At 48.0% G+C, this 26796-nt stretch overlaps 1 protein-coding gene across 3 annotated transcripts in view; it reads right to left on the reverse strand.

Moving 5' to 3' along the window:
* Positions 1–204: 204 nt before the first annotated feature.
* The window catches only part of DIPK1A (divergent protein kinase domain 1A), a 44428-nt gene continuing 17836 nt past the window's right edge, over positions 205–26796 (reverse strand). Inside the window, exons 3-5 of one of the 3 annotated variants that reach the window (XM_068109685.2) lie at positions 7344–7451; positions 6682–6855; positions 205–4501 (exon numbers count right to left, since the gene is read on the reverse strand). In XM_068109685.2, the coding sequence (XP_067965786.1) occupies positions 3695–4501; positions 6682–6855; positions 7344–7451 (1089 nt within the window). In that variant the 3' untranslated portion in view covers positions 205–3694. The remainder of the gene's footprint in view (positions 4502–6681; positions 6856–7343; positions 7452–26796) is intronic. The other 2 variants (XM_078774866.1, XM_068109686.2) reach the window with 2 other exon arrangements.

Genomic DNA, 26796 nt, shown 5'->3' on the forward strand with positions numbered 1-26796 from the left:
TCTTCGAGCGTGGGATAATTACTCTGTTTTCCGTTATTGTTTAATAGCCATCTGATCGTTTTGATGACCAATCAGTTGTACCTTAACCTAAAACTTTGCACTTTGCACTAAATATGTAACATGATTCTTGACCTGTATTGATAATAAAAAAATAAAAACCAGGACTAATCTTATCTTGGTGCCACTGACATGTTGACACTCGTATTCTAGTGTGAGCTTTATTATATTTGACCAGCAGGCTTTGCGATGTTATTACTGACGGTTCCAGCATCATTCTAGCTCAACTTGATTGGAATGAGTGGGTTTTAGTGTGAACCTGCTCATGCAGAGGTGTTCATGTACAAGCTGAGAACTCTTCCCATGACTTGCAAGGAGATAATGGCATTACTACCACCCATACAGCCTGGTGTTGGCTTAGCGGTTAGGGTGCCAGCTTGGGATCCTAGGATCCCGAGTTTGAATCCCGGTCGATCGCTGAATTAACGCCAGGGGGGTTGGCTCAGCCTGTCATCCTTCCGAGGTCGGCAAATTGAGTACCAGCTTGCTGGTAATTGGGGCTTTGCATCAGCGGCACAAATGTGCTTCCAGAAAAATGATGCAACCAGCAGGCACAGGCTGTAATCGAAACAACAACTACCACCCACACCACAATACCATATATTTTGAAAATTATATAAAAGTTATAAATAATTAATTGACAGTTCCCTCAGGATTGTTTAAGTAACCTGACTTTAACTACGCAATTTAGGTTTACCATCAGTCTGCTAGTGATAATTGGATTTGTCCTATCTAACAGATATTCAATCGGATGAACATCGTGATCATGGCCCCCTGTTTGTCTGTTTTTGTTTGTCTGTGACCAGGATATCTCAAAAGGTTATGGACGGATTTAGAACGAAATTTGGTGAACAGGTTGGGTGTGTGACGAGGACGACAAATTGATTCGATCTTGAAGATACAGATCTGAAAAAAATTTGAAGTGATTTTTCACCATTGAGAGGGCCAAAAACGATATATAGCACGGTATCAAAAAGTTATGGACGGATTCAGACAAAACTTGGTGGACAGATTAGGTGTCTGCCAATGACATTGATTCGATTTTGGTGAAGATCTGGATCCGGATGTGAAATTGTTTAAAGTGATTCTTCACCGTTGAGAGATGGGGCTAAAATCGATATATAGCACGATATCTCAAAATGTAATGGATGGATTTGGACAGAACTTAGTGGACAAGATGTGTGTGTGACAAGGACGAATGGATTCAATGTTGGTGAAGATCCAAACCCGGATACAAGAATTTTTTTAAAAAAAATTTAGTGATATTTTGCTGTCGAGAGATCGGGCGAAAACTATATACAGCACGATATTTTTGTCCCCCGTCGCACCGCGGAGCGAAAGGGGGACTATGGTTTTCCCGTGTGTGTGTGTGTGCGTAAGCGAAGGACCGAATTCTAATTTGGTGTGTGGGTGCAACCCACCTCAAAATCCACGATGGCCGCCGCCATGTATGTCTGATGCCATGAATGTCTGAACCTTGTGAGCGGAATATCTTGAAAAATAAGCGAAGTACCAACTTCTAATCTGGTGCGTGGGTGTATCCAGGCATAAGGAAGAACGCTATTCAAAATTTGGTCGCCACGTCAAAATCCAAGATGGCCGCCGCCATGTATGTCTGAACCTTGTGAGCGGAATATCTTGGAAAAATAAGCGAAGTACCAACTTCTAATCTGGTGTGTGGGTGTATCCAGGCATAAGGAAGAACGCTATTGAAAATTGGATCGCCACGTCAAAATCCAAGATGGCCACCACCATATATATGTCTGAACCAGTTCAGTTGTCATACAGTTCAGTTCAGTTCAGTTGTCTTCAGTTGTCATACCCTTCCTCCCGTCCATGGTACACGGAATCTTGTGGAGAGGCTGTTGCCCAGAAACAACTTGCTTTAGTCTCCTGGAAAGCAAATCCAACGAAAGGAAATCTCATTTCCTTTCACAAAGCCGGAAACAAGTGTGTGTGTCCACCCTCAGGAGAGCCAGGAAACAATATCTCTCCGTTCTCAAGACCGAACTCTCTTATCTGTCTCCCTCTTCCAAATCCTGGTGGCGTCTGGTCAAATCTGTTTCTGGTGTTTGTTCCCCTTCCATCCCCTCCCTCACCTCAAACGGCTACACGGCTGACCCCGCATAAGAAAAAGCTGAATGCCTCAACTCTGTGTTTGCCTCTAAATCTTGTGTCCCAAACCCATCCCTCTCTGTACACACCGTACCCAGTCGTATCCAGCTGCTCCTGGACTCTGTGTCCTTTCCTCCTGACAAGGTGGAAAAGTTTATGTCAACCCTCGACTCTGATTCTGCAACTGGACCTGACGGCATCAGCCCACGGGTCCTAAAATCCTGTTCTTCCGCTCTTTCACTCCCTCTCTCTGTTCTCTTCACCCTCTCTTTTGCTCAAGGTCATCTGCCATCTGCTTGGAAATCGGCCAACATCACCGCTTTGCACAAAAAAGGTGCAAAAACAGATCCTTGCAACGACAGACCAATCAGCCTGCTCCCAATTATCAGCAAAGTCATGGAATCCATCATTGCTTCGGATATCAAATCTTTCCTCTTCTCCAATGGCTTGATCTCTGATCATCAATATGGTTTCAGACCTGGTCACTCTACTCTGTACATGCTGCTTCTGCTTTCTCAACAATGGATGGAGGTCCTCAATGCCAAACAGGAAATTAGAGCTGTCTCCCTTGACATATCACGTGCCTTCGATACGGTCTGGCACCCCGCTCTGCTCACCAAACTCTCCTCCTTTGGTATCCATGGAAATCTCCACGCATGGCTGGCGGACTTCCTCTCTAGTCGTAGTCAACGTGTGGCCCTGAATGGGTTTCTCTCATCTCCTCTTCCTGTTCAGGCTGGAGTTCCCCAAGGCAGTGTTCTGGGCCCTGTGCCTTTTCTGGTCTTCATCAATGATCTCTCTGACTCTCTTGAAAATCCTCTCTATCTTTTTGCTGATGACTCTACACTCTGTCGCTCCATTCCTCATCCCTCAGATCGGCAGTCTGCAGCCTCCTCACTCTCTGCAGACCTGGACAAAATCACAGACTGGGCAAACAAGTGGAACATGTCTTTCAATCCTGACAAATCTCACACTCTTACGATGTCTCTCCGAAAAGACCGACTGGACAACCCTCCCATCCACTTTCTGAATAATCCTCTCCAAGAAGTTCTGTCAAGAAGACAAAATGTTTTCCTGATGTATTTTTGGCAACAATGTTCGAGACACAAACGAGAGGGATTTTAAAACATTACCATTTCTCAGCCCGCTCCAACCGTTAATTTTGAGTCGCATTCCGGTTTCCTTTATCCAATGAGCAGTTTCCATTGTGCGTAATTGCCTCAAGAGTTGGCAAGAGCTTCAATTTTCATTTCCTGGTAGAATTAAAAATAGAATGCAAAATATAAAATGGAAACCAGGGGATAAATATGGATGAGGAAGAACAAGCAACACATGTTCAGCAACAATGGTACAACGAAAATAGTATGTGTTATATATTTAACAAGTGAAAGGTTTCCCTGCCCTCCCTCCATTATTTATATAACACCTCATTCAACCTCCAGAGTATACCTCATCTGATGTTTGTCTCCTCTGACTTCAAATGTTCTGTATCCGTTAGTCACCATCTATAGATACTGAGGTCCTAGGAATCCTTGGCATTGGAAATCTGTTTCCAAAGCAAAGCCTTTACCCCATTAAGAACCAAGGAATGGTGAAGCTCAAGCCTGGTTCGACCACCACGCAGCGCTGTGCAGACACCAAGCTGCCGCTTCAGCTCATCTCTAACTTCCATTGGGCAGTCATCAATCAAGTAGTCCTGGAGCAGGCGACATATTCTCGGAAGGTTAGGCTCCAGAGAGTCGGGGAGACAACGCTGAGCAAGACGGTCGCATGAGGCATGGCAAGCTGATCCAAACAAGCAGTCAGTGTGCGCCTCGCAGTGCCTCGCAGCAAGATCGGCACGTATGGATGCTTCCGGTGCTATTCCGTGAAGGCCAGTGACCTTGGCATCATGCCGGTCTGTGCGAGCCACAATATCAGGAGTAGCCTCGCACAAGAGAAAACTTCCTGAAGATCCATGGAAAACTTCTTCGGTAAACTCCAGCAAGCCAATTGCGATACGGGCCCGGTGGGGCCAAGCGGGGCCAAACCAGCCTTGGAAGACACGAGAAAGGCCAGCGGGTGCAAGAGCATCCAGCAGTCTGGGAACACCATACAGCCCACCGTCACGAATGTACTCCGTCACAAAGGTATCACCACAAAATCCCAAGAGCCGAGGAGTGTGCTCGGTTCCACGGAGGGCGACAAGCAACAGAAAGTCATCGCGATGAGCCAGGGCCCACAGAGACTTTGCCTCAGCCAATGACACTTGGCCGTCTCGGTCAGCATCCGCCAATGAGAGGTGCCGCTGGGCAAGATCCTGCAGGTTTGTCACCTCTCCAAGACGTGACTACAGAAAGGGATTAAGGTGTTGGGATTCGGGACACAGATCATGCATCGTTAATATAATGCTTGTTACTTTTGCTATTTTGGAGTTTGTTTTCTTTCCCTCCACAATCATTATTATACTGTGGAAGAGTAGGGTGACAGATGTGGAAGGGTATTAAAAGGGAGCTAAGAAAATCATACGAAAATGCGCCATTTTGTGTCTGTCTGTGATGAATTTTTGACGCCAAGACATTTCGTCGTTATTTGTCCAATCTGAACCAAACTTGACAGGATGACGGAGGGTTACATAATGAAGGTTGTAGCACATTCATTTGTCCCCCTCCCCAAAGGGGGTTTTCTCCCCCGAGCGGGTTTTCTCCGCCATTGCCGTCAATGGCGTTGCGTGTTGAGGTGTACCTCAATGTTAAATTTGCTTTATCGTGGCGTTTGTCCAAAGAAGAAGATTTATCGTGGCATTTTTCCAAAGACGCTTTTAATAACAAAATTAATGATAATCGCATATTGTTAATGTTATGACAAAACAATATTAATACTAATAATGTCCCACTTCCCCAAGGCGTTTTTCCAGCAGTGATAACGTGATATATAGCTTCTAGTTATAATGGCGTTTCCGTGGGAGCAACGGCTTCTACAGGAAGTAAAAATATCATGAACCACAAACATGTATGATTAGCTTTTTAAACAGTCGCTAATGCTCTTTATGACACTAAATTAAGAAATTATTTGGAGGAATCCCGACATCCGTGAAGTAAGGTTTACTTACAGAACTGAGCGAAGATCTACTGTACTCTATATAACCCACAAATGTTGGGTTAATAACATGGCCCTTTCTGCCGCTACCGTGGCATTTTTCGTAGCGAACTTTTGAAACTCGCTCCTGCTGGTTTGATACGAAACTGAAAGGGAGAAGCTCGGGTTGTGCTCCAGCTAGCGCTTGCCAAGCCAGCCGTTCCTTAACGGTTTTGAATGCAGTGCTTGCTCAAATGCTTAAACCACTTGGCGATCTCTCGACAAGAAACTTGGTAAATGAACACACACCCAATGTTCTTGAGATCCGTCCATAGATCGACTGTAATCTACATACCCCAAAGAGGAATGACCCTTTTTTTCCGCTCCCGTAGTGAGCAGGTGTACTAGTATCACAAATGAGTAAGGAAGACGACATGATGTGATGGTGGACTGCCACCATGAAGCACTTGTGAAAAAATGTGATTGGTTGAACAAAGGAAGATTATTCCACCAGCAAGATTATTCCACAATATATTTTGTGTATCAGGAACTAAGTACAGTAATACCTCGCTTAATGCTGCCCTATAGAATGATAATTCGTTATAGAGCTGCTTGTCTAGGAGAAAAAAAATAAAAAATTAAATTGAGAAAATCCATAACTCGCAGCACTTGCCGAGTAAACACTCACGCTGCTATTGCGTGTACTGTAGGCACACACCCTGAGACATTCAGTGCTGTTTGCTCCGCCTTTGTTTTGCAGTAGGATGAGCCACCTCCCACCACATCAGCCACTGCTGCCACGTAGGCGGTGTATTAGCAGAGTAGGAGCGACGGCAATTATTGTTTTTATGAATGTTTGGACATATTTTGCGTTTTTGTTAATATTAGTTGATGTTATTGAAATAAAACAATTCTTTCTCTCTTTCTTCACTTTTCTATCACTGCAGCTCTTTTATTTAAGGCCTGACCTCGACGAGGACTATATAGTCCGTGACTGGAGCCTTCAACATAAAATATATATATAAATATATTTATAAAAAAATATGTTTACCATCTGTATTATTATTAGCGCTATTAGCAATACACCAATGATGCCCTCATATAACCGCTCGTGTAAGAAATATCGCTGTCGGGAACTCGTCTCCATATAAACAATGAAAACATGTAATAGACCCTTGCAGAAGTTGAGGCACGAGTGGGTTTTCTTGCTTCGACTTCATTTATCAACCTCATCTAAAGTGAAGAGAAATGTTTTTGTTCTTTTTAATTGTTCGTGCTCGAGTTAGAGCTGAAAACGGAATGTTTGTGAGCGTGGGATAGTTGTTTGAATTGGTAGACAATGGTGCGGTCAGTCCTTCTGAAGAATGACACTGTTTGAACTGGTAACGTTATTCAACTGTCGGCTGGAAACGTCACAACCTGTTCACTGTGAGGTGCATCTGAACGTTGTACCTTGAGAAAGTCTATAAGCATCGTGCGGAACTCGTCGATGGAGGTGCCTTTGCTGGGATGTCTGTAAGGTGAAGTTTTGTGGTTCAAACTCAGCTCTCGTCCTTTATCACCCAGGGCCTGGGAAAGGCCGCATCGGATCACAACTGGAGCTTTACCCCATACGCCTGTGTACACCTGAGGTAATGGTGGGGAGAAATTGAGAGAGGAAGACAATTCTATAAAAAGGAAGCCACAAATATGGAAGCGCCAATGAATCATCCACATATTACATATGCAAACCAACTTTTTACACCCTCGAATACAGCGAATGCATTTGTATACATGGCAGTCTATCCTACCTTAAAATAAGTCAATGGACATTTAGGTAGTGTATAAACAAAGTTGTGCTCTCGTTAGATAAATCAAGGTATGTAAGATATTCTTCCATCGTATAAAATCACGGTACGCTAAATTCCAAATTCTTTATCTTACCTACAGGGGGCGTGCATCAGTGGCACAGCCTGCTCTGTCTCACATAATGGCATCTTCCAAACCAATTTGTCATATTACTAACGTTGCACGCAGCCATGTGCTACATAATAAAGAAGAAGAGCGAGCTTTAATTTAACCGTTTAAAGAAGAATTGGTTTGGAAAAAAAAAAAGATTCTCTTGACAGGCTTGCCTGGCGAGAGGGTCGAGTGGAGAGGCAGTGATGGAACTGCAAGCTGTGGTCATCACAAAGAGATCGACATGCAGATCCTGCAATCACGCCCTTGTGATACTGGTCACACTTTGGGTGAGGGTAAGGATATTTTATACACATCATATAATTTCCACAACATGGGTTGTAGCTGATCACAATAATGAAATGCACATATAAACTATAGAGTTCGTATGAAATAAACTCTGGAATTTTAGCACCATTTGTACAGTGTCTTATTCACCACCTTATTTAACATGTCAAAGTACTGTTAAACGGAAAGGTTTTGAAAGTGGCAAAAAGGCGATTTGTATTCCACTGTGTTCAAGAATATCATAAAAAAATACATATTGTTACAGACACGACTTTGATGTTAAAGTGGGCCGAGCGGAATGGCCGTCGTGTCCGCACAAATTACCCGACTATACTCGACGTTGACGAAGTCGCGCGATGCTGGCTCAATAAGAAAAAGAAGACACCCGGCTGGATTACAATAACACAATACGACACCAGGGGTTCAGTTCTCAAGACCTCCGGAGGAGGTTATATTAAGGCGGAAGGTTAGATTACAACTACAAGAGGGACAGCATAGAAAGACAAGCACTTAGACACAATCTTATATTATTCCCAACAGACGACAGATAAACGGGACAAAGCTGACTCACACGGGGATTGATGGAAAGGACAGGCGGGTAGCGATGGCTCCAGGTGCACCTGGGCTCAAAGGTCAGAATCGACTCGGTCCGGTCCAGAGATGCGGGGAGGTCGCAGCGCTCGGATGGCGTCTTGTCTGCTCAAGCTGGGGGCGCATCTCTCGTCACATCCGGCGCGTGGTCGCGTATATCCGGCGGGGAGTGACACGCCCTCGGCTCGTTAGCTCCGCCTCGTGGAATCGGCACGTTGCTTCTCATTGGGTGCGTGCGGGGGGTTTACCAGGCTCCGCCCTTGACGAGGAGCTGACAAGGAGCCCCTTCGTGGTAACCCCGTGGAGCGCATGGTCTGGAGCTAATCGAGCCGGTGTGAGGACGCATCCTCCCCCGCTCCGCCGCCATCTCCTCTGTTGTTGTTGTAATTGTTGGGGAAGAAGATGGAAGGAGGTATGGGAAAGGTCCTAAACTCACTACTGATGCCATATAATCACATTCTGGTGCAACGAAGAGTCATAATTAATGGAGACGAGGCCTTAACTGACATAGAATAAGAATAACTAGGAAGATGTCCGAAAGTTGTCTACGTGTGGTGCGGTGGACCTGGGCACGACATTTAATGGGGGAATAAGGGGAAGGTCGGCTCTACTGATTGTTATTTACATGCAATGGGACTAGGGAATGGGGGATTGGGGAAAGTTGGGGAGTATTGGAGAAAATAGGGGAATATTTACAAGCGGATATGGAGGCCAAATTCCATATTCGCAACATTGCACCCTTCTCTACCCTCGGGGCGTCCCGACCCGATAAATTTTTACCTACTTTAGTGTGGCACGCAATGTAGTTCCCTCTACTATTAACTCTACCCTGAGTGCGACAGTTTTACAGATATTCACAAATGAGTAAATATGTCCCCCTGCGACGTTGCACCCTTCTCCTCACAGAAACACACCCACAGGATAACCGAATCCGGAAAGAATTCGCAAACTAAACATACAGCCGGTAGGGAGCATTATTTACAAGACTACGCTGCTATTTACACTACGATCCAGGACCTGTTTTTGGAGGAACACATGCAGATGTTATGCATAGAGAGAGCGCGCTTGCCAGCATCGATACACCAACCCACGAGTGCTCTGTGGCCGACGGCCTTTAATAACGTGCAGAGCACCCTTCCCGAGCATCAAAAGCACCACCCCACCACCAATCGGTGCAGTCACCATTGTTCATTGGAATAAAAATAAATTCGACAACCCCTAACCCTGCAGGTGTCTCTTGCTCTTCTTGTGGTGCACTTGGTGTTAACTAAAAGTGGTTCACCTGTATGGCATAAGTGCCACGTTGACCCATAGGTCCATCCCCGGGTGGTGCTTGGCCGCAAACGAACTGCGGTCCATTGTGGGTGGCCACAAACATTGCGGTCCATATGGTGTATCGATCCCGGCAGCAAACAGCGAAAGTGCAGGCCCACAACTGCGCAGCCAGCACCTCTCTCTCCTCTCTCTCTACCCCAAAGCCAGATCCTCGGAGGTGGGAGACAAAAGAAGCAGACAAGTGAGTAAGTTGGTAAGGGCGCAAAAGTGCACGCAATATAAGGTAATGCACACTGGGGGCACATGGGAACCAGGTGAGACAGGTACGTTCCTATCGTACGCCCCCCCCCCCACCAGGTAACCTACATGGCCCCTCCCTTACCCCTTACTGTATCCACAAAACACAACACTACCCATAAACATCTACTTTACAAATCAACAAACATCCCTACTGTCTTCCCCGTTCCTCCCATATACCAAATTCGTCTTCTCTCCCTCCTAACCAATCAAATTTGCCATTTTCAACTCTCATCAAAATTTGCCATCTCCAACTCAACATCATAATTTGCCATTACCAATTCATCATCAGTCCCTCCTAGGGAGGGAGAGATGGAATCACCCCAATGTCTCATCCACGTCGTGATGCGTCTCACAAATCCAACAGCAATTCTCATTTCTGCAACACAAACAAAGAAAACACAGGTGTGGAGTCATCATCATCACCACAGGTAAGTGGCTGCGTATGGTGCGACAGGTTCTTCAATCCTAACTATTTCCTAAATGACTTTAACAACTTTACACTACCCGGGGTCTTCCTCCGGCCAAACCATTGGCCCTCTTACACTATGGGTTCTAAAAACCAATTCCCATTGGCCAAACTGTGGTGCTCTTCAATTTGGGGTCTCACTCCCCCGATTCATCTCCCGGTGCCCTCGTACAATTTCTGGGCTGTGGCGTGTACCTCTCCCAGTGGGTCTACCCACCTGCACACCTCCACCACTGCAGTTGCCTCCGAGCTTACCTGCTCCTTACCCTAACCTAACTACCTGGGGAAGGCCCTCTGGCACTCTCCCCACTCGGTGCCCTCTCTGGCACTGGGCTACCCGGGTCCATCCTCCGGATCCTCGGGCCCCATCCACAACTCTACCGGCTCCCAGAGCCCACCTGCGGCCTCACCTGGCCGACATCCTCACAGTGGTGGAGTGCCCAACCAACTACACACACTAACAGGCTACACGCCCCGCCATTTCCACAACACTAATGCACCCATTCACAACACCCTTCTGCAACCGCACCACAGATGCCAATATCCAACCACAATTTACCTATACCCTCTACCTAACACTTACACTACCCGCCCCGGGTACTCGTGAAAGGGGTCCACTCTTCCCCCATCCACACCTTCGCACCATGCACACCACTCCGTACCACTTACTCCAACTCTCTCCACACACCTGTACCTGCACACCTGTGCTCTCACACCTGGTGCCACCTGCACCCTTCTCTCCCCAAGCGCATTCGCGCTGATCCACACACTCACTACTCATACACTGCTCCACACACCTGTCCAGTTGCACACCTGTGCAATCACACCTGTTCAATTCTCACACACACAGCATCATCTCAGCTAACTACTCCCTTCTGAAACTTGCGCTTCCCAGTCGTCCCTTTAAACTATTGCGCTCCCTCGTCATTATCATCCATACTAATCTACCTGCGTCCCCACTACAGGTATCAGTCACTAACTAATCTTATCGTCACCTAAGGTCATCTTCTCTAGATCCCTACACACAATATCCTAACCCACCCGGGCTAGTTTTCACTGCCATACACCCCATAAGCTATTGCTCCTTTGCCCCCCCCTTGGGCAGGGTGGCAGGGATGCCATCCCACCCCATCGGGGGTCTCTCACTACCAATTTTGCACATCAAATTTCAACAAATCAAAAATTTGCCAATCACTGCCCATTCATCTGCCAATCACCACTGCCAATCCTTTGCCAATCATCAAATTTTGTTTTTCTCTAATTTTGGGTCCAAAACACTAACCTCATCACCCAGTCGACTCACTAATACCTCTCGGTGCGCCAATCCCTGTCCAAAGCCCGGCTTCGTAAAGCCAAGCAATGGATGCTGGTTGTTTTGTGCCAGCGGCTGGATGCGTCCGGCATTCGGGGCAGGGACGGGGGCTTACCCGGGCCGAGATCCCACGCACCACCTCGGCGTGGAGCCATCCAATGTCCCGATCTCGACCTGCCGGCACGTCTCAACAAAACGTGGTCGCCATAACGACCCTTCCTATCGGGCTGCCAGCTCCGCCTAGTGGAGCCTGGACGCGGCCGTTCAAAGCGAGGCCCGGCACGCACCGAGGGCCTGCTTCGGCTAAAAGTCGCTCTAACCTCTAACCCGTGTAACGTCGATGCTTCACCTGGACGCTTACACCCCGCAGCCCGTTCCTTGCTCACACATCCAGCTGTGCCCATGCTCCTCGTACCTTTCCTTACACACCCAGGTACCCTCATTCCACTCACAGCCTTGGTCACACACCTGACCACCGAACACTTTGGCACACATTCGTCGCTCGCACACCTCACCAATACACCGCTTCGCGCCCCCTCCTCGGTCACCTCCTCTGTGACAATCACAGGTGTGCCCTCATTCGCACACCCAACCACGTGCCTCACCACCAACTCCAGCGTGCATTCCCACTCACGCTCTACCATTCCAGGTGTACATCGTTCCATCCCAGGTGTACATCCTCGCTCACCTGTCACAACCAACTCACGCTCCTTGTCACTCTCAATACTCTCACCTCCATTCTTGACAGCGCACTCACCCTTACTCTTGACAGCGCACTCTTTCCTCATGCACCTGTCCGTCACACACCTTTCTCGCGCACACTCTCCAGTTACACCCTCGGTAACACTCACCACAGGTGGACACTCTTCCTTACTTCTGACAGCGCACTCTTCCCTCATGCACCTGTCCGTCACACACCTTTCTCGCGCACACTCTCCCGTCACATCCTCTGTAACACTCACCACACCGCGCTTCCATGTTCCCCCTCGCACACGCGCTACGACCGACTCACTCTCGCCAGCACCCTCACTCCTTGGCACGCACTTTTTCCTCACACACCCCAGAGTCGGACTTTCTCGCACACCTCCTCTTTCGCACACCAGACCTGTCGCACACTTCACCAACGGCCTTTCACGAACACCCGGATCCAAACCAATCCCCAAGCTTCTTAAATCCCCTGGCGCATCATACGCACGACCATATTGGTCACCACTTACACCGGGTCCTCTTCCTCTTCGCTTCTCCTCCATCACCTGCGAATCCCTCATCCGGTTAATGAGCACATCATCACGATCCAAACACAGACTTTGGACCAATTCTTTCATCTCCTCTTTTATCTCTTTGTTATCCCCTCTCCGTCGCTTCTTAATTTCGCTCACCCCTTCTTCCACTTCTTCTAATTTGTGCCTCACCTCTTTTATTCCCCGGTATGTCTCCTCAAGCTCGTCCTCCAAGGCTACCTTGACCGTTTCCATGTGCGTCCTCACCTGCCGGTCCTTCGTCTCCATTACCTCTATCACCTCGTCCAACCTCGTTGTCAGTCCCTCACGTACCATCTGACATTCCCTCTTCGTCGCTACCAAGTCATCTTTGAGTTCTTTCTGTGTCGCCTTTAAACCTCCTAATACCGCAGTGTTCCTTTGAACCTGCTCCACTAACTCCGTCTGTCCCACCGTCAGCTGCTCCACCTCTTGCGTCAGGTCCTCTATGCCCCCTTGTAACTTTACAGTCGCCTTTCTCACCTCCTTTTCCATGTGCTCCTCACAGTGCCTCACCTCCTCGCGCACTCCTCCGACCTCCTCACTCACTCCTCTTCTGATCTCCTCTCCCATCACTTGCATCTCCTGCCCAGATGCCACCCTCATCTGCTCCATTTCCTCCCTGTGAGCATCCAGTTTGGTTTCTACCCCCATTCTGACCCCCTCTATCTGCTGCTCCATTTGTTTAACTTCCCTTTCCGCTTGGTCCCTCATGTCCCTCAATTTGCCTTCCATACTGTTTTCTAACCCCTCTAACCCATTTTTCACTCCCTCTATTTGATTCTCTTGAGCGGCCATTCTGTTTTCTACCCCCGTTAACCCATGTTTCACTCCCTCTATCTGATTCTCTTGAGCGGCCATTCTGTTTTCTACCCCCGTTAACCCATTCTTTACTTCTTTTATCCCGTTGTCTAACTCCTCAAATTTCTTTTCTAATCCCTCACCGGTACCCCTCATTTGGCCCTCTAATCGCCCACTATCAACCCTCATTTGCTCACTCTGAGCATCCATCCGGTTCCCCATTACCCCCAATTGCTCACTCTGAGCATCCATCCGGCCCTCCAATCGCTCACTATTCTGGGCCATAAGGGCCTTCATTTGTATAAAAAAAGTTCCAATCTTCCCAGCGGCGCTACTTCGGTCGCGGGCACGGTGACCAGCGAGGCGCCTTTTTGCGCGCCCGAAGCATCGTGCGCGAGAGCGCCATTTTGTGCACCTGCTACCCCAGCTGTTTCGCTCTCCTCATGTCCCTCATGTCCCTCAGTTTGGTCCTGGACCGACCCTGCCTCACTCTCCCCTACCGGACCCCAGCCGTGTTGATCCGCCATAGCGCGACTTGCAAAATTCGAGTTTCGTAAAACAAATACAAATTTCGCCGTTATAATTTCGCGCGGGAAACGCGCTCCGAATCGATTCTACTTGTTACCAATTTGGGCCTAATAAATTTAGTCCCGGGTTCGAATTCCACTCCTCGACACCAATCGTTACTGTACTAACACAATTGGTGTCCAAAATTTGGGCTAAATAAATTTAGTCCCAGGTTCGAATCCCAACTCCTGACAACCAATTGTTACAGACACGACTTTGATGTTAAAGTGGGCCGAGCGGAATGGCCGTCGTGTCCGCACAAATTACCCGACTATACTCGACGTTGACGAAGTCGCGCGATGCTGGCTCAATAAGAAAAAGAAGACACCCGGCTGGATTACAATAACACAATACGACACCAGGGGTTCAGTTCTCAAGACCTCCGGAGGAGGTTATATTAAGGCGGAAGGTTAGATTACAACTACAAGAGGGACAGCATAGAAAGACAAGCACTTAGACACAATCTTATATTATTCCCAACAGACGACAGATAAACGGGACAAAGCTGACTCACACGGGGATTGATGGAAAGGACAGGCGGGTAGCGATGGCTCCAGGTGCACCTGGGCTCAAAGGTCAGAATCGACTCGGTCCGGTCCAGAGATGCGGGGAGGTCGCAGCGCTCGGATGGCGTCTTGTCTGCTCAAGCTGGGGGCGCATCTCTCGTCACATCCGGCGCGTGGCCGCGTATATCCGGCGGGGAGTGACACGCCCTCGGCTCGTTAGCTCCGCCTCGTGGAATCGGCACGTTGCTTCTCATTGGGTGCGTGCGGGGGGTTTACCAGGCTCCGCCCTTGACGAGGAGCTGACAAGGAGCCCCTTCGTGGTAACCCCGTGGAGCGCATGGTCTGGAGCTAATCGAGCCGGTGTGAGGACGCATCCTCCCCCGCTCCGCCGCCATCTCCTCTGTTGTTGTTGTAATTGTTGGGGAAGAAGATGGAAGGAGGTATGGGAAAGGTCCTAAACTCACTACTGATGCCATATAATCACATTCTGGTGCAACGAAGAGTCATAATTAATGGAGACGAGGCCTTAACTGACATAGAATAAGAATAACTAGGAAGATGTCCGAAAGTTGTCTACGTGTGGTGCGGTGGACCTGGGCACGACATTTAATGGGGGAATAAGGGGAAGGTCGGCTCTACTGATTGTTATTTACATGCAATGGGACTAGGGAATGGGGGATTGGGGAAAGTTGGGGAGTATTGGAGAAAATAGGGGAATATTTACAAGCGGATATGGAGGCCAAATTCCATATTCGCAACAATATATATATAATATGAATGAATGATCATTTTAAGGCCATTTTTCCCCGCTAGAGTGGGGGTTGGCCTTGCAGGCCCCATGACCTCATGGGGCCCTGTTTGAAGCAATGTTTTTATGGCCGGATGCCCTTCCTGGCACCAACCCTTGGTTGCCTCTTACGATGCACAGGGATACGGTGTACCTATTCTAAATCAGGGTACACACCGGGATCATTCATCCCAGCAAGCTGGTACTCAATTTGCCGACCTTGGAAGGATGACGGGCTGAGTCAACCACCCTGGTGTTAATTCAGTGATTGACCAGGATTCGAACTCAGGATCCGAGGATCCCAAGCTGGCACCCTAACCGCTAAGCCAACACCAGGCTTTATGTATGTATATATATATTGATACGGTTTTGAGATTTGTATATATGACATCAACAACAACAACAACATGCATTTTAAGGCCATTTTCCCTGCCAGAGCGGGGGTTAGCCTTGCGGTCCCCATGACAATCTTCTCCATTTTGCCCTATTTTCTGCATCTCCCCTTGTTAACCCCCTTGCCCGCATTTCTTCTTCCACCATCTTCAACCAAGTCTTTCTCGGTCTTCCCCGTCCTCTACTTCCTTCTACATTAATTTCCATCACTCTTCTCAACCAGTCACTTTCATCCTTCCTCAACACATGACCAAACCATCTCAACCTGTTCCTCTTCACAGCATCAATCACAGGCAATATTCCCATCATCTTTCGCAATTCATCATTTGTCTTCCTCTCTCTCAACGATACTCCGCACATCCATCGAACCATTCGCATTTCCACCCTTCGTTGCTGCTCTACGTTCATTACCCATGTCTCGCTCCCATAAATCATAACACTTCTCACACATGCAGCATACACCTTTCCCTTCAGCTTCAGCGACACTCTCCTCATCAGCACGCCACTCAGTTCCCGAAACTTCTTCCATGCACATCTCACTCGAGCAACCGTTGCCGAGTCTGATCCACCTCCATTCAGCATGTCTCCGAGGTAGCAAAATGTTTTCACACCTTCCAGCTTCACGCCGTCTCCAAGATCCAACTCAACATTTCCTCCATCTGCAGCTCCCTCTGTGCACACCTTACATTTGAATGTAGCTGCCACACTGGTAAATGACCCTCTCAGACCACTACATTTTTGATGAACCCACTCAGCGCACAATCCGCACATTGTACATTGAATGGAGTTCACTCCGACACCCTTCCTGCACACAGCACACGGCCACTTCCCAGTTCTTTCCACCTCACCACATGCTTTACCACTTGCCATCACCTTCGTCTTTCCGATATTCACCTTCAGACCTTTTGTCTCCATACATTCCTTCCACTTGTTCATCTTTTCCTTCAGTCCATCCATACTTTCCGCAATCAACACCAGATCATCTGCATACAACAACTCCCACGGTAAACCCTCCTTTACGTTCTGAGCCAGCACCTCCATCACAGCTACAAATAGTAGTGGACTTAGTACCGACCCCTGATGCACTCCCACCTTCACCTCAAACTCACCACTGTTCCCGTCCTTCGTCCTTACAGCTGTGCGCGCTCTTTTGTACATTGCCATCACTACTCTGATCAACCATTCCTCCACTCCTAACTTCCTCAATGCCCATGTCAATACTTTGCGTGGAACCCTATCGAATGCTTTCTCCAGATCAACAAACCCCAAAAAACAACTTCTTCCTCTTCTCCATGTACTTCTCCTGCAACTGCCTCACAATGAAAAGCGCGTCTGTTGTTCCTCTTCCTGGCATAAATCCAAACTGCATTTCGTCGATCTTCACTTTCTTCCTCATCCTCCTCTCCAACACCCTTTCCAATACCTTCATTTCATGCTCCAATAACTTTATCGCTCGGTACGAGCCACACTCCAGAGGGTCACCTTTCCCCTTGTATAGAGGGACGAGGGTACTCAGTTCCCAATCCACTGGAATGCGGCCTTCTTTCACCACCAGATTACAGATCTCTGTCATTCTCTTCACACCCCAACTTCCTGCTGCCTTCAACATATCTCCCACAACTCCCGTCGGCCCTCCCGCTTTTCCACTCTTCATTGCTTTTATCGCTTCCTCAACTTCCTTCTCAGTTATCCTCTCTGCCGGTCCTAAAACTGGGTTACTCTCTATGTTGCCATCCCATACATTCTCTGTATTCAACAGCATTTCCATATATCTTTTCCATCTTCCTTTAATTCCATCTGGGTCGACAACGATTTGTCCCACTTCATCCTTCAAGCAACTCACCCCCATCACATCACACCTCTCTTTCGCTATGTGCTTTGCAATCCTGAATACTGCTTTCTGACCCTCTTCCGAATCCAAGTGTTCTCCGAACATTTTCCTACATGCCTCCTGCGCCTTTGCTACCTCTTTCTTTGCAGCCTTCCCGGCTGCCTTATAACTTTCATGCTCTGCTGTTTCTGCTCCCGTACCCTTCGCCTTCTGCCATTCCTTGAACTTCTTCCTCTTCTCGTCAATCCTCTTTCCAACTTCATCATCCCACCACCATGTTTCCGAGTGCCTCGGTGGTCCTTTTGTCCATCCACATACCTCACCAACGGCTCCCAACAGACTAGCTTTCATTGACATCCAACTACTTTCAAGCTCAACCACATCATCCTCTTCCCTACTCAGCCTCTCTTTTAATGCCTCCCTTACTGTCACCTCTTTCAACCTCCACACCTTCATTCTTGGTTGGTACTTCACCCGCTGCACTCTCCTCGCACCTTTCACCCTTATGTCGCAGACAACCAAGTGGTGCTGTGAAACAGCCTCCTCCCCCGGGATCACCTTTGTGTCCCGGAGGTGCCCCCTATCTCGCCTACGCACCATCAGGTAGTCAACGGTTGTCGTCGACCCACCTGATATGTATGTAACAAGCTTATTATCCTCTTTCTGGAACTGAGTATTACAAATCAGCTCCATCAGCAAACTCCAAAATCCTTTCACCTTCTCCATTTCTCACACCATATCCGTAACCCCCATGAACTCCCTCAAAACCATCCATACTCCTTCCCACATGTCCATTCAGGTCTCCTCCCACCACAACAACTTCCTCATCTTTCACGTTTTCCATCAGCTTCTCTATCGCACACCAGAACTTGTCCTTCTCTTCATCGCTCCGACCAACCTGCGGAGCATATCCCGAGATGACGTTCACCAAGAGCTTTCCAATCATCATTTTCACCATCATCAACCTATCACTCACTCTAGTCACACTCACCACACTGTCTACAAACTCCTCAGAAAACAGGACACCAACACCATTCACGCCCTCCGGGCACCCTTGCCACACAAACTTGTATTTCTGTCCCTGCCTACCCTTCACCATTCTCACACCACTTCCCTTCCATCTCGTCTCTTGCACACAACATATGTCCACTCTTCTTCTGACCAATACTTCCACCACTTCTCCTGATCTCCCTGTCATTGTCCCTACATTCCATGTCCCAAACCTCAGAAACCGATCTCCACTTCGGGCTGCACCCTGCCCATATGTAGTTGTAATTGTCATGGTTCTCTTTTTGAGGCAATGCCCTTCATGGCCGGATGCCCTTCCTGACGCCAACCCTCTTAGTCGTCTCTTACGACACGCAGGGATACGGTGTACCTATTCTGACCAGGGTACACACTGGGAAACGTTTAAAACATGGAAATTCGGGGGGGGGGGGGGCGGTGTCAGCATCACGGCTGTGGTTTAAACATATTCCAACAATATCCAAACAGAACCATGAAAACCATGAAAAACAATCTGGGAAAAGTTTCCAAGCGAGAACGTGGATTTGAGAAAGAAAGAGCAGAGGCGGAAGAAAAACGAGATACAGGGGGCGGGGCACAAGTCGAGACGAGGAGGAGAGCGTAAAAGCAACGTGTCCGGGAGGAGAGAAAGAATCAATATAGAATTCTTTGTCTAGGGAGGTGAGGTGAGGGGGAGAAAATAAAATAAAAGAAACAAGCAATACAGCGAAGGAAAGAACCCAAATCGACAAAACACCGACGGGGGGAGGGAAGCCCCAAGTTACCAGGCCGCGCACGAGGTACGACCCAGAAAACGATTAACTACACACAAGTTTGTACGAATTACAAACCAATACCAACCAGAAACACACAATAACACGTACACAGCAAAATAACCAGTGGAAATTTGACAAAGACAAGAATGGGAAAACACTTAAACTTCGATGCCGTGGAGAGCTCGAAGTACGCTTCACTCGCCCGAGGAACCGGAACTTCCGGAATATATATATATGACATCATTAACGGTTAAAGGTTTGCCCCCCATAGTTAGTCCACGAGCAACACGTCGGCCCACTTAGAGTATTAGTTATGTCATAGTATGTGTAAGAGTAGGTCATAGTATGTGTAAGAGTAGGTCATAGTATGTGTAAGAGTAGGTCATAGTATGTGTAAGAGTAGGCCATTTTCCCTAGTAACATCTGTGTCGTGTAAAGACATGAGCTTAGGTTCATTTCATTTTGCAGCCACCCTTCATTTTCATCTATGGGCATAATTGATCCCGCGCACCATTTGGCATCCCTCAATTCTGTTACGCTTTGGCTGCTGGCAGCATTCGCTGCCCTTTGTTCGCTCGAACTAGTCAAGTAACACTAGGTAGGCCTGAAAAGAGGGAGGAGCGTGGGGTCGGGGTGTGGCGGAGTCTAGGAGCACATCAGAGGCGATGACGGTAAGGGCCACCAGCCAACCAGGGCTCGAAGGGCATGGCGTGATAGGGCGTGGTAAGACGCGTCTAGCAAGTTCCAGAGAGTTCACTGGGCAGGGCTATATAAGTCTTCGCACAAAGCCCTTGGGAGGACTGATGCAACAGGACTGGTTTGGAGAGGACTCGTTACCAGGACTCGAGTGCACAAGGAGTTATGAGAAGGGAGAGGACGCGCGTGAACAAGACTGTATCCAGAGGACTGGAAGGAGTTGCATTGTATTGAACTATTACGTACGCAGCCACGCGAGTGATTAACCGCCAGAGCCCAGCCCTACCATTCGCCCCGTAATTATCCCGTGCGCGCCAACGACACGCGGAGAGCTCCTGCCGTCTACTATTCATCTCCTTCGCGGTGCGAGCTGGGGACCCGAGGGAGAGCTGCCCGGACGCCATCCCTGGACGTGCTGACCTGTTCGTCTGCAAACCCCGTGTGAGTGTGTCTGAGTGTGAACGGGCCCGTTTGTCCAGGGAATAAGTTAAGACTGTGATTAAGGCTGCACTGTCTTCTTCTTCTGATCATTGTACATCGTTTAAATAAATCTTGTTATTCCTTTCTTCCAATTCGACCGCTTCTGTGATTTCCATCATTGGGTAAGCGTGGCATGAATAAGAACCGCTTGGATCGGGGTCTAGTCATTGATAACGGCTCGGGTCACGGATTCGCTACTGCTCGGCGTATCCACCAACACCCGTGATTCGTGCGGGGCTTATTTCCTCGTTTCTGGGCAGCGCGAGTAATTAGGTATTAGTGATTAGTCCTACGACCCTATTTCGCGCTGTCCGGGAAGGACGTCATAGGTCCCGGGTCCCGTCGGTCAGTCAAAGACAAGGGGACTAATCCCCCCTTTGTAAAGGGAAAAGGCCGGCGCTGAGATCCGCAACAATATATACATATTACATATATATATATATATTGCATATATATATATATATATATATACACATATTACATATATATAAAACACGCTCATATACATATACAAGGTGGGCCAAGAGTCACTGAAGGTTTTCTTCTTTTTTTTTTATAACTTTTATTTTTAATTAATATTTTCATTTTCTTTTCTTTTTTACAGATAAAGAAGACTAGGGAGATACATTATGAAGAAATTTACCAATGAACAGAGCGTGAAATTGTTGAATTTTATTACTCCAGTGGGAAATCAATAACACTGGTCAACAGCCAAATTGGTTCTGACTTATTTTCAACTGTTTCTAACTAATTTGGTGCCCACGAATCCGAATCTGACCTTAAAATTTCGCTATCACGTAACCTTGATGTAGTACATCATAAGTGTGGGAAAAATATTTAGAGCATGCGAATTTCTTGATTAAGTCTCAATAAGTCTTTATTGTCAAAAAAATAATATGAACTTAAAGTTTTTATTTACATCACATAAAAAAATGTAAATCTCCAAAACTAATATGAACTTTATAAGATATCACAAAAAATAATATGAACTTTAAGTTTTTATTTACATCACATAAAAAGTGCTTCTGAACTTTACTTTTGCGTTTGTAGGACAATCACTTTCACGCTGTAAAGTCCAACAGTAGTCGCCCATCATGTTTGGATTGAATCGGCCTTGATATCGAGTCTCCATGATGGCAATTTCCTGGTGAAACCTTTCTCCATGGTCATCACTGACATCGCCAAGATTTTGTGGAAAGAAGTCCAGATGAGAATGGAAGAAATGTATCTTGAGTGACGTTCGAGCACCAAGCACCTGGTAACTCTTCAACATGTTGTCCACAAGCTCTTCATAATGTGGTGCTCGAAAATTTCCAAGGTAATTTTTAGCAAGAGCCACAAAGCTATCCCAAGCAACGCTTTCCAGCTCAGATAGTCTCGTTACAAAGTCCTCATTAGTGAGTACAAGACGAATTTGAGGACCATTGAAAACACCCGCCTTTACTTTGGCATCATATACAATGCCTTGGAACTTCATTAGCAAGTAGTGTAAGCCAGCACCATCTTGATCCATGGCCTTCACAAAGTTCTTCATCAAACCAAGTTTCAAATGAAGTGGTGGTAAGAATACCTTCTCAGGGTCAACAAGAGGTTTGTAAATTTCAAATGAAATGTTAGTCCTATGGTATACTGGTTCTCAAAAACTGGATGTGCGAGTGAAAATTGGATATCATTAATCGAAATCTACAGGTTCATGTTGGTTGGCATCACCTCAAAATATACTAGCACCATAAAACTTTTAAAATTTTGTTGACCAGTGTAATTCAAACTCAAAGAAAATTTCGCAATCATTTTAATGTTCGAGAATAACCATCAGAAAACACGATTCGGAACTTGATTGCTCGTTTTGAGTCAAAGGGGTCTGTTCATGACTCAGCCTGCAGTGGAAGACCAAAAACAAGTCGTACTCCAGAAAACATTGACCATGAGGGAGAGTGTTAACGAAAACCCAGAAACATCAACTCGTAACCGTGCAACTTAGCTCGGAATGGCAAGATCATCATTGAGAAGGATAATGAAGAAAGATTTGTTGCTGTTTCCTTACAATATTCAAATGGTGCACGAAATGTCACCACTATATATAGATATATTGTTATGTCGGTGGGGTAGAGTGATATATAGTCAGGTAGATCTGCATAGGTAGGTGCTCCGATGATCGTGGGTAGAAAGAACCACTTCGATGTACATAAGTCAGGGACCTGTGTAGACCGTGTGTTCAGATTAAGCTTTTTTTTTCTTCTTTTTTTCTTTTTTTCTTTTTTTTGTATACTGAATCGAGGCTCGTGAAAGAGCTGACATTTACTTCACAAACAAATCAACCAGACAAACAAAATATATAAAAAGAGGGAGCGGAAGACAAGAGAAGGGGAAGCACACAAACACTTGAGAGCACACAACATTTAAGAGCAGGGAGATGTGTGGGAGGGAGAGGGCTTGGGGGGAGGAGGCGTGGGAAGGGGGGGTGGGAGAAGTATAAAACACAAGGACACCAAGGACTTCCAGGACAGAAGTTGGTATTTCAAAAAAGTGGAATTGGGGTGAAATTAGCGGGGATAGAAAAGATCAAGGTTTTGGATGGGGGAAGATAAGAGATGGTGGTGAACAGCTGTTTTAAAGACCTGGAGGGTGGAGTGGGATTGAAGAGAGTGAGGGAGTTTGTTTCAGAGGCGGGAGAAAAGAGGAATGAAGGAGTGAAGGTGAGCAGAGAGTCTTGATTTTGGCAGTTTAACCATAAGAGGGTTGCAGGCAGATCTTGTGCGACCTGTAGGAATATTTGCAGGACAGAGCCCAGAGAGAGCTGGGGGGGCAAGGCCAGAGAGGAGTCGGTAGAAGACGGAAAGACCACCAACCTGCCTGCGGTGAGTGAGTGAGAGGCCCTTGGAGTTAGCTTCATCGCGGGAGATTCCAATGATTCTGAATGCTTTGGTTTCAACAGCGTGAAGACGAGCTAGATGTGAGGCAGGAGCACCAGCCCAGAGGGGAGAGCAGTATTCCATTGAGCTGCGGATGAAAGCCTTGTATGTGGTGAGGAGCTCAGGTGTGCCAAGGAAGGACTTCGCACGACGGAGGATGCCCAGTCGGCGACTGGCTTTGGAGGCCAGATTTGAAATGTGGTTTTCCCAGGAAAGATCATGGCAGATAGTGAGACCCAAAAGCTTGAGTGACAAAACTTCTTGGAGAGGATTATTCAGAAAGTGGATGGGAGGGTTGTCCAGTCGGTCTTTTCGGAGAGACATCGTAAGAGTGTGAGATTTGTCAGGATTGAAAGACATGTTCCACTTGTTTGCCCAGTCTGTGATTTTGTCCAGGTCTGCAGAGAGTGAGGAGGCTGCAGACTGCCGATCTGAGGGATGAAGAATGGAGCGACAGAGAGTAGAGTCATCAGCAAAGAGATAGAGAGGATTTTCAAGCGAGTCAGAGAGATCATTGATGAAGACCAAAAAAAGCACAGGGCCCAGAACACTGCCTTGGGGAACTCCAGCCTGAATAGGAAGAGGAGATGAGAGAAACCCATTCACGGCCACACGTTGACTACGACTAGAGAGGAAGTCCGCCAGCCATGCGTGGAGATTTCCATGGATACCAAAAGAGGAGAGTTTGGTGAGCAGAGCGGGGTGCCAGACCGTATCGAAGGCATGTGATATGTCAAGGGAGACGGCTCTAATTTCCTGTTTGGCATTGAGGACCTCCATCCATTGTTGAGAAAGCAGAAGCAGCATGTCCAGAGTAGAGTGACCAGGTCTGAAACCAAATTGATGATCAGAGATCAAGCCATTGGAGAAGAGGAAAGATTTCGTAGTATATTTGTATATTTGTCCCGATTATGAGGAATGGGGCGTGTTAACTAGTGAAGGGATTATGTTAATTCCCCTGTGCATGAGACCTTGTGATTTATCCGTTGTCCCTTATGGCACTGCACAGACACTAGTCAGGCCCATTAGTACACTAATTAACAAATAATAATAAAACCCAACCGGTAGCCAGGCATCAAGCACCAAGGCTAACAATCCTGCCTGGCAGGCACACAGGCTAAAGTCACGCCCAGAGGGGCAACGATTGGACGAGGGAAGCAACGTGCTGATTGGCCACCAACCGATGGCATATGGGAGAAGTGAGCGGCCATTGGTGGAGTGCTGTTGGCCTGCACTGAGTGGAGGAGGAGCACCTTGACGTCAGAGCTGGGATTATAAAAACAAATGCGAGACCGACATTTTTGCTCTTGCTCCATGGTCGTTCTTGCGCTCTGGTCTTTTTCTGCTGTTCTCCTGATCATCTTGTGCCTGCTCGCGTTCTGGGTGGCGGTGGACGGCTGTGTGCTGACGATTCTCTTCCCTTGTGTTCACGTTCGGGACCTCACGAGAAATTGTGCATGGACGAGGGCGGCTTGCCGCTGGAACACCGCGAGGCCGGGGTGAGCGAGATGCCCGGTGAGGCCTGGCAGCACTTTAACGAGGCAGACTGAGGCCTACTTCCCACCAAGGCAGGGACCGCGTCCGGATTCCCACGCAGGAACGGGGGCCTGAGACGGGTCTTGACGAGGTGCCAGGACAGACGATTGAGTTAAGTGCACGAAATAATCATACACAGTTATTTTATATATAGTTAGCTTTTCCTGTGTCTGTGTTTCAGGTCTATTGTGGGGACGTCCCAATTTAGGACATTATTTATTATCGCGCGTTTTATTTTGTATTACTGGCATTCCGTTTAATAAAGGCGGCATTTTTGTACAATTTTAATCCCGCTTCGGTTTGAGTTTACTTTCCGCAGGTTTGAAGACTGCCCGGGAGGGTCCATGAGGTAAGTGATTTTCAGCATCCTCATCCTCCTCCTCTCCCCCCCTCCCCCCTCCCCGCATGCACGAACTCCGCCATATTTGATGAACGCCCGGAGTTAAAGCTTGCTCAGCTAATCTGTTTCCTGGTAAAGATTTTAATCGCCAGGAACGTGACAATATATATACATATATATATCTATATATAGATACATATATATAATATATATCTATATGTAGCAGTTACCGGAAGCATGACACAATTACCGTGCACCGGCCGATGACGCAACCGGCGAGCGGTCACGTGTCCGGACTCGCCCGGGCGTGTCCAGACTTGCCCTTCTCGGGCGAACACTTGCCTTGCATACCACGCCGCGTCGGGAGGTGTGACTTACCTATTTTGCATACCACGCCCCGCCTGAGAGGCGTGGCTTTTGTGTGTTCAGTTTGCGATATTAATTGCCGCCTGTTCGAGGGGCGGATTCAGTGTGCTTTTGAGTTCTTTGGTTTTGAGCTAAATAAATAGCTCGGTGAAACTTCGTTCCTGTGTCGTCCATTTTGTCTGGTTTTATCGTGCGAGCACAGCTCCCACAATTGGTGACCCCTTTCTAAGAACACGGCGATGGAGTCAGCTGCAGCTTTGAAGCTCCCGGGCTTCTGGGAGTCGCACGCGGCCGTTTGGTTTGCCCAAGTGGATTCTCAATTCGCCCTGCGAAAGATTACGAAGGACACGACGCGCTACCACCATGTGGTCTCTGCGCTCACCGCCTCCTCCGCTGCCCGGATCCTGAGCTTCCTCCAGTACCCGCCGAACGCCGACAAATACGGCGCGCTCAAAGGCCTACTCCTCGGTGCGTTTGGACTCACGGAGACCGAACGCGCACGACAACTACTACACCTCCCGGAGCTGGGCGAGGCCCGTCCATCCGAAAGCTTGGACCACATGCTTGCTCTTCTCAGTGACCACAGCCCGGACTTCCTCTTCCGCGAGCTGTTCCTCCAGCGGCTACCCGGGCAGGTACGGTTAGCTTTGGCTAATTCGCCCATCACGGAACCTCGCGCCCTGGCCAAGGAGGCCGATAAACTTTTCTCGGCCAGGCGACATGTCGGAGCGGCCGCCTGGGACCCTGGGCCGACCGAGGCAACGCCCACGCCACGACCGGCGCCTCCACCGGCCGAGTCCGCACCACTGACGGCAGCGGCCGCCGCGACGCCCCGTCGACCGAACCCGACGCGACCGCCGGAGCCTCCACCAGAGCGGACCATGTGCTATTACCACGCCAGGTTCGGGCAGAAGGCCAGAACGTGCCGCCCACCGTGCACTTTCGGCAGGTCGGGAAACGACCAGGCCGGCGCTCGCTGCCTGCCATGAGCGTCGGCCTTTCAGGCAGCCTTCTGTTTGTCACGGACACAGAGTCCGGGCGGAGTTTTTTGTATGACACCGGCACTCAGCTGAGCGTGATACCCGCCTCGGTGCAGGACAAACAGGCCGCGCTATGCGGCCCCGCCTTGGTCGCCGCAAACG

Source organism: Myxine glutinosa, chromosome 3, assembly GCF_964187855.1.
Source record: "Myxine glutinosa chromosome 3, kmMyxGlut1.1, whole genome shotgun sequence".
Lineage (NCBI taxonomy): Eukaryota > Metazoa > Chordata > Myxini > Myxiniformes > Myxinidae > Myxine > Myxine glutinosa.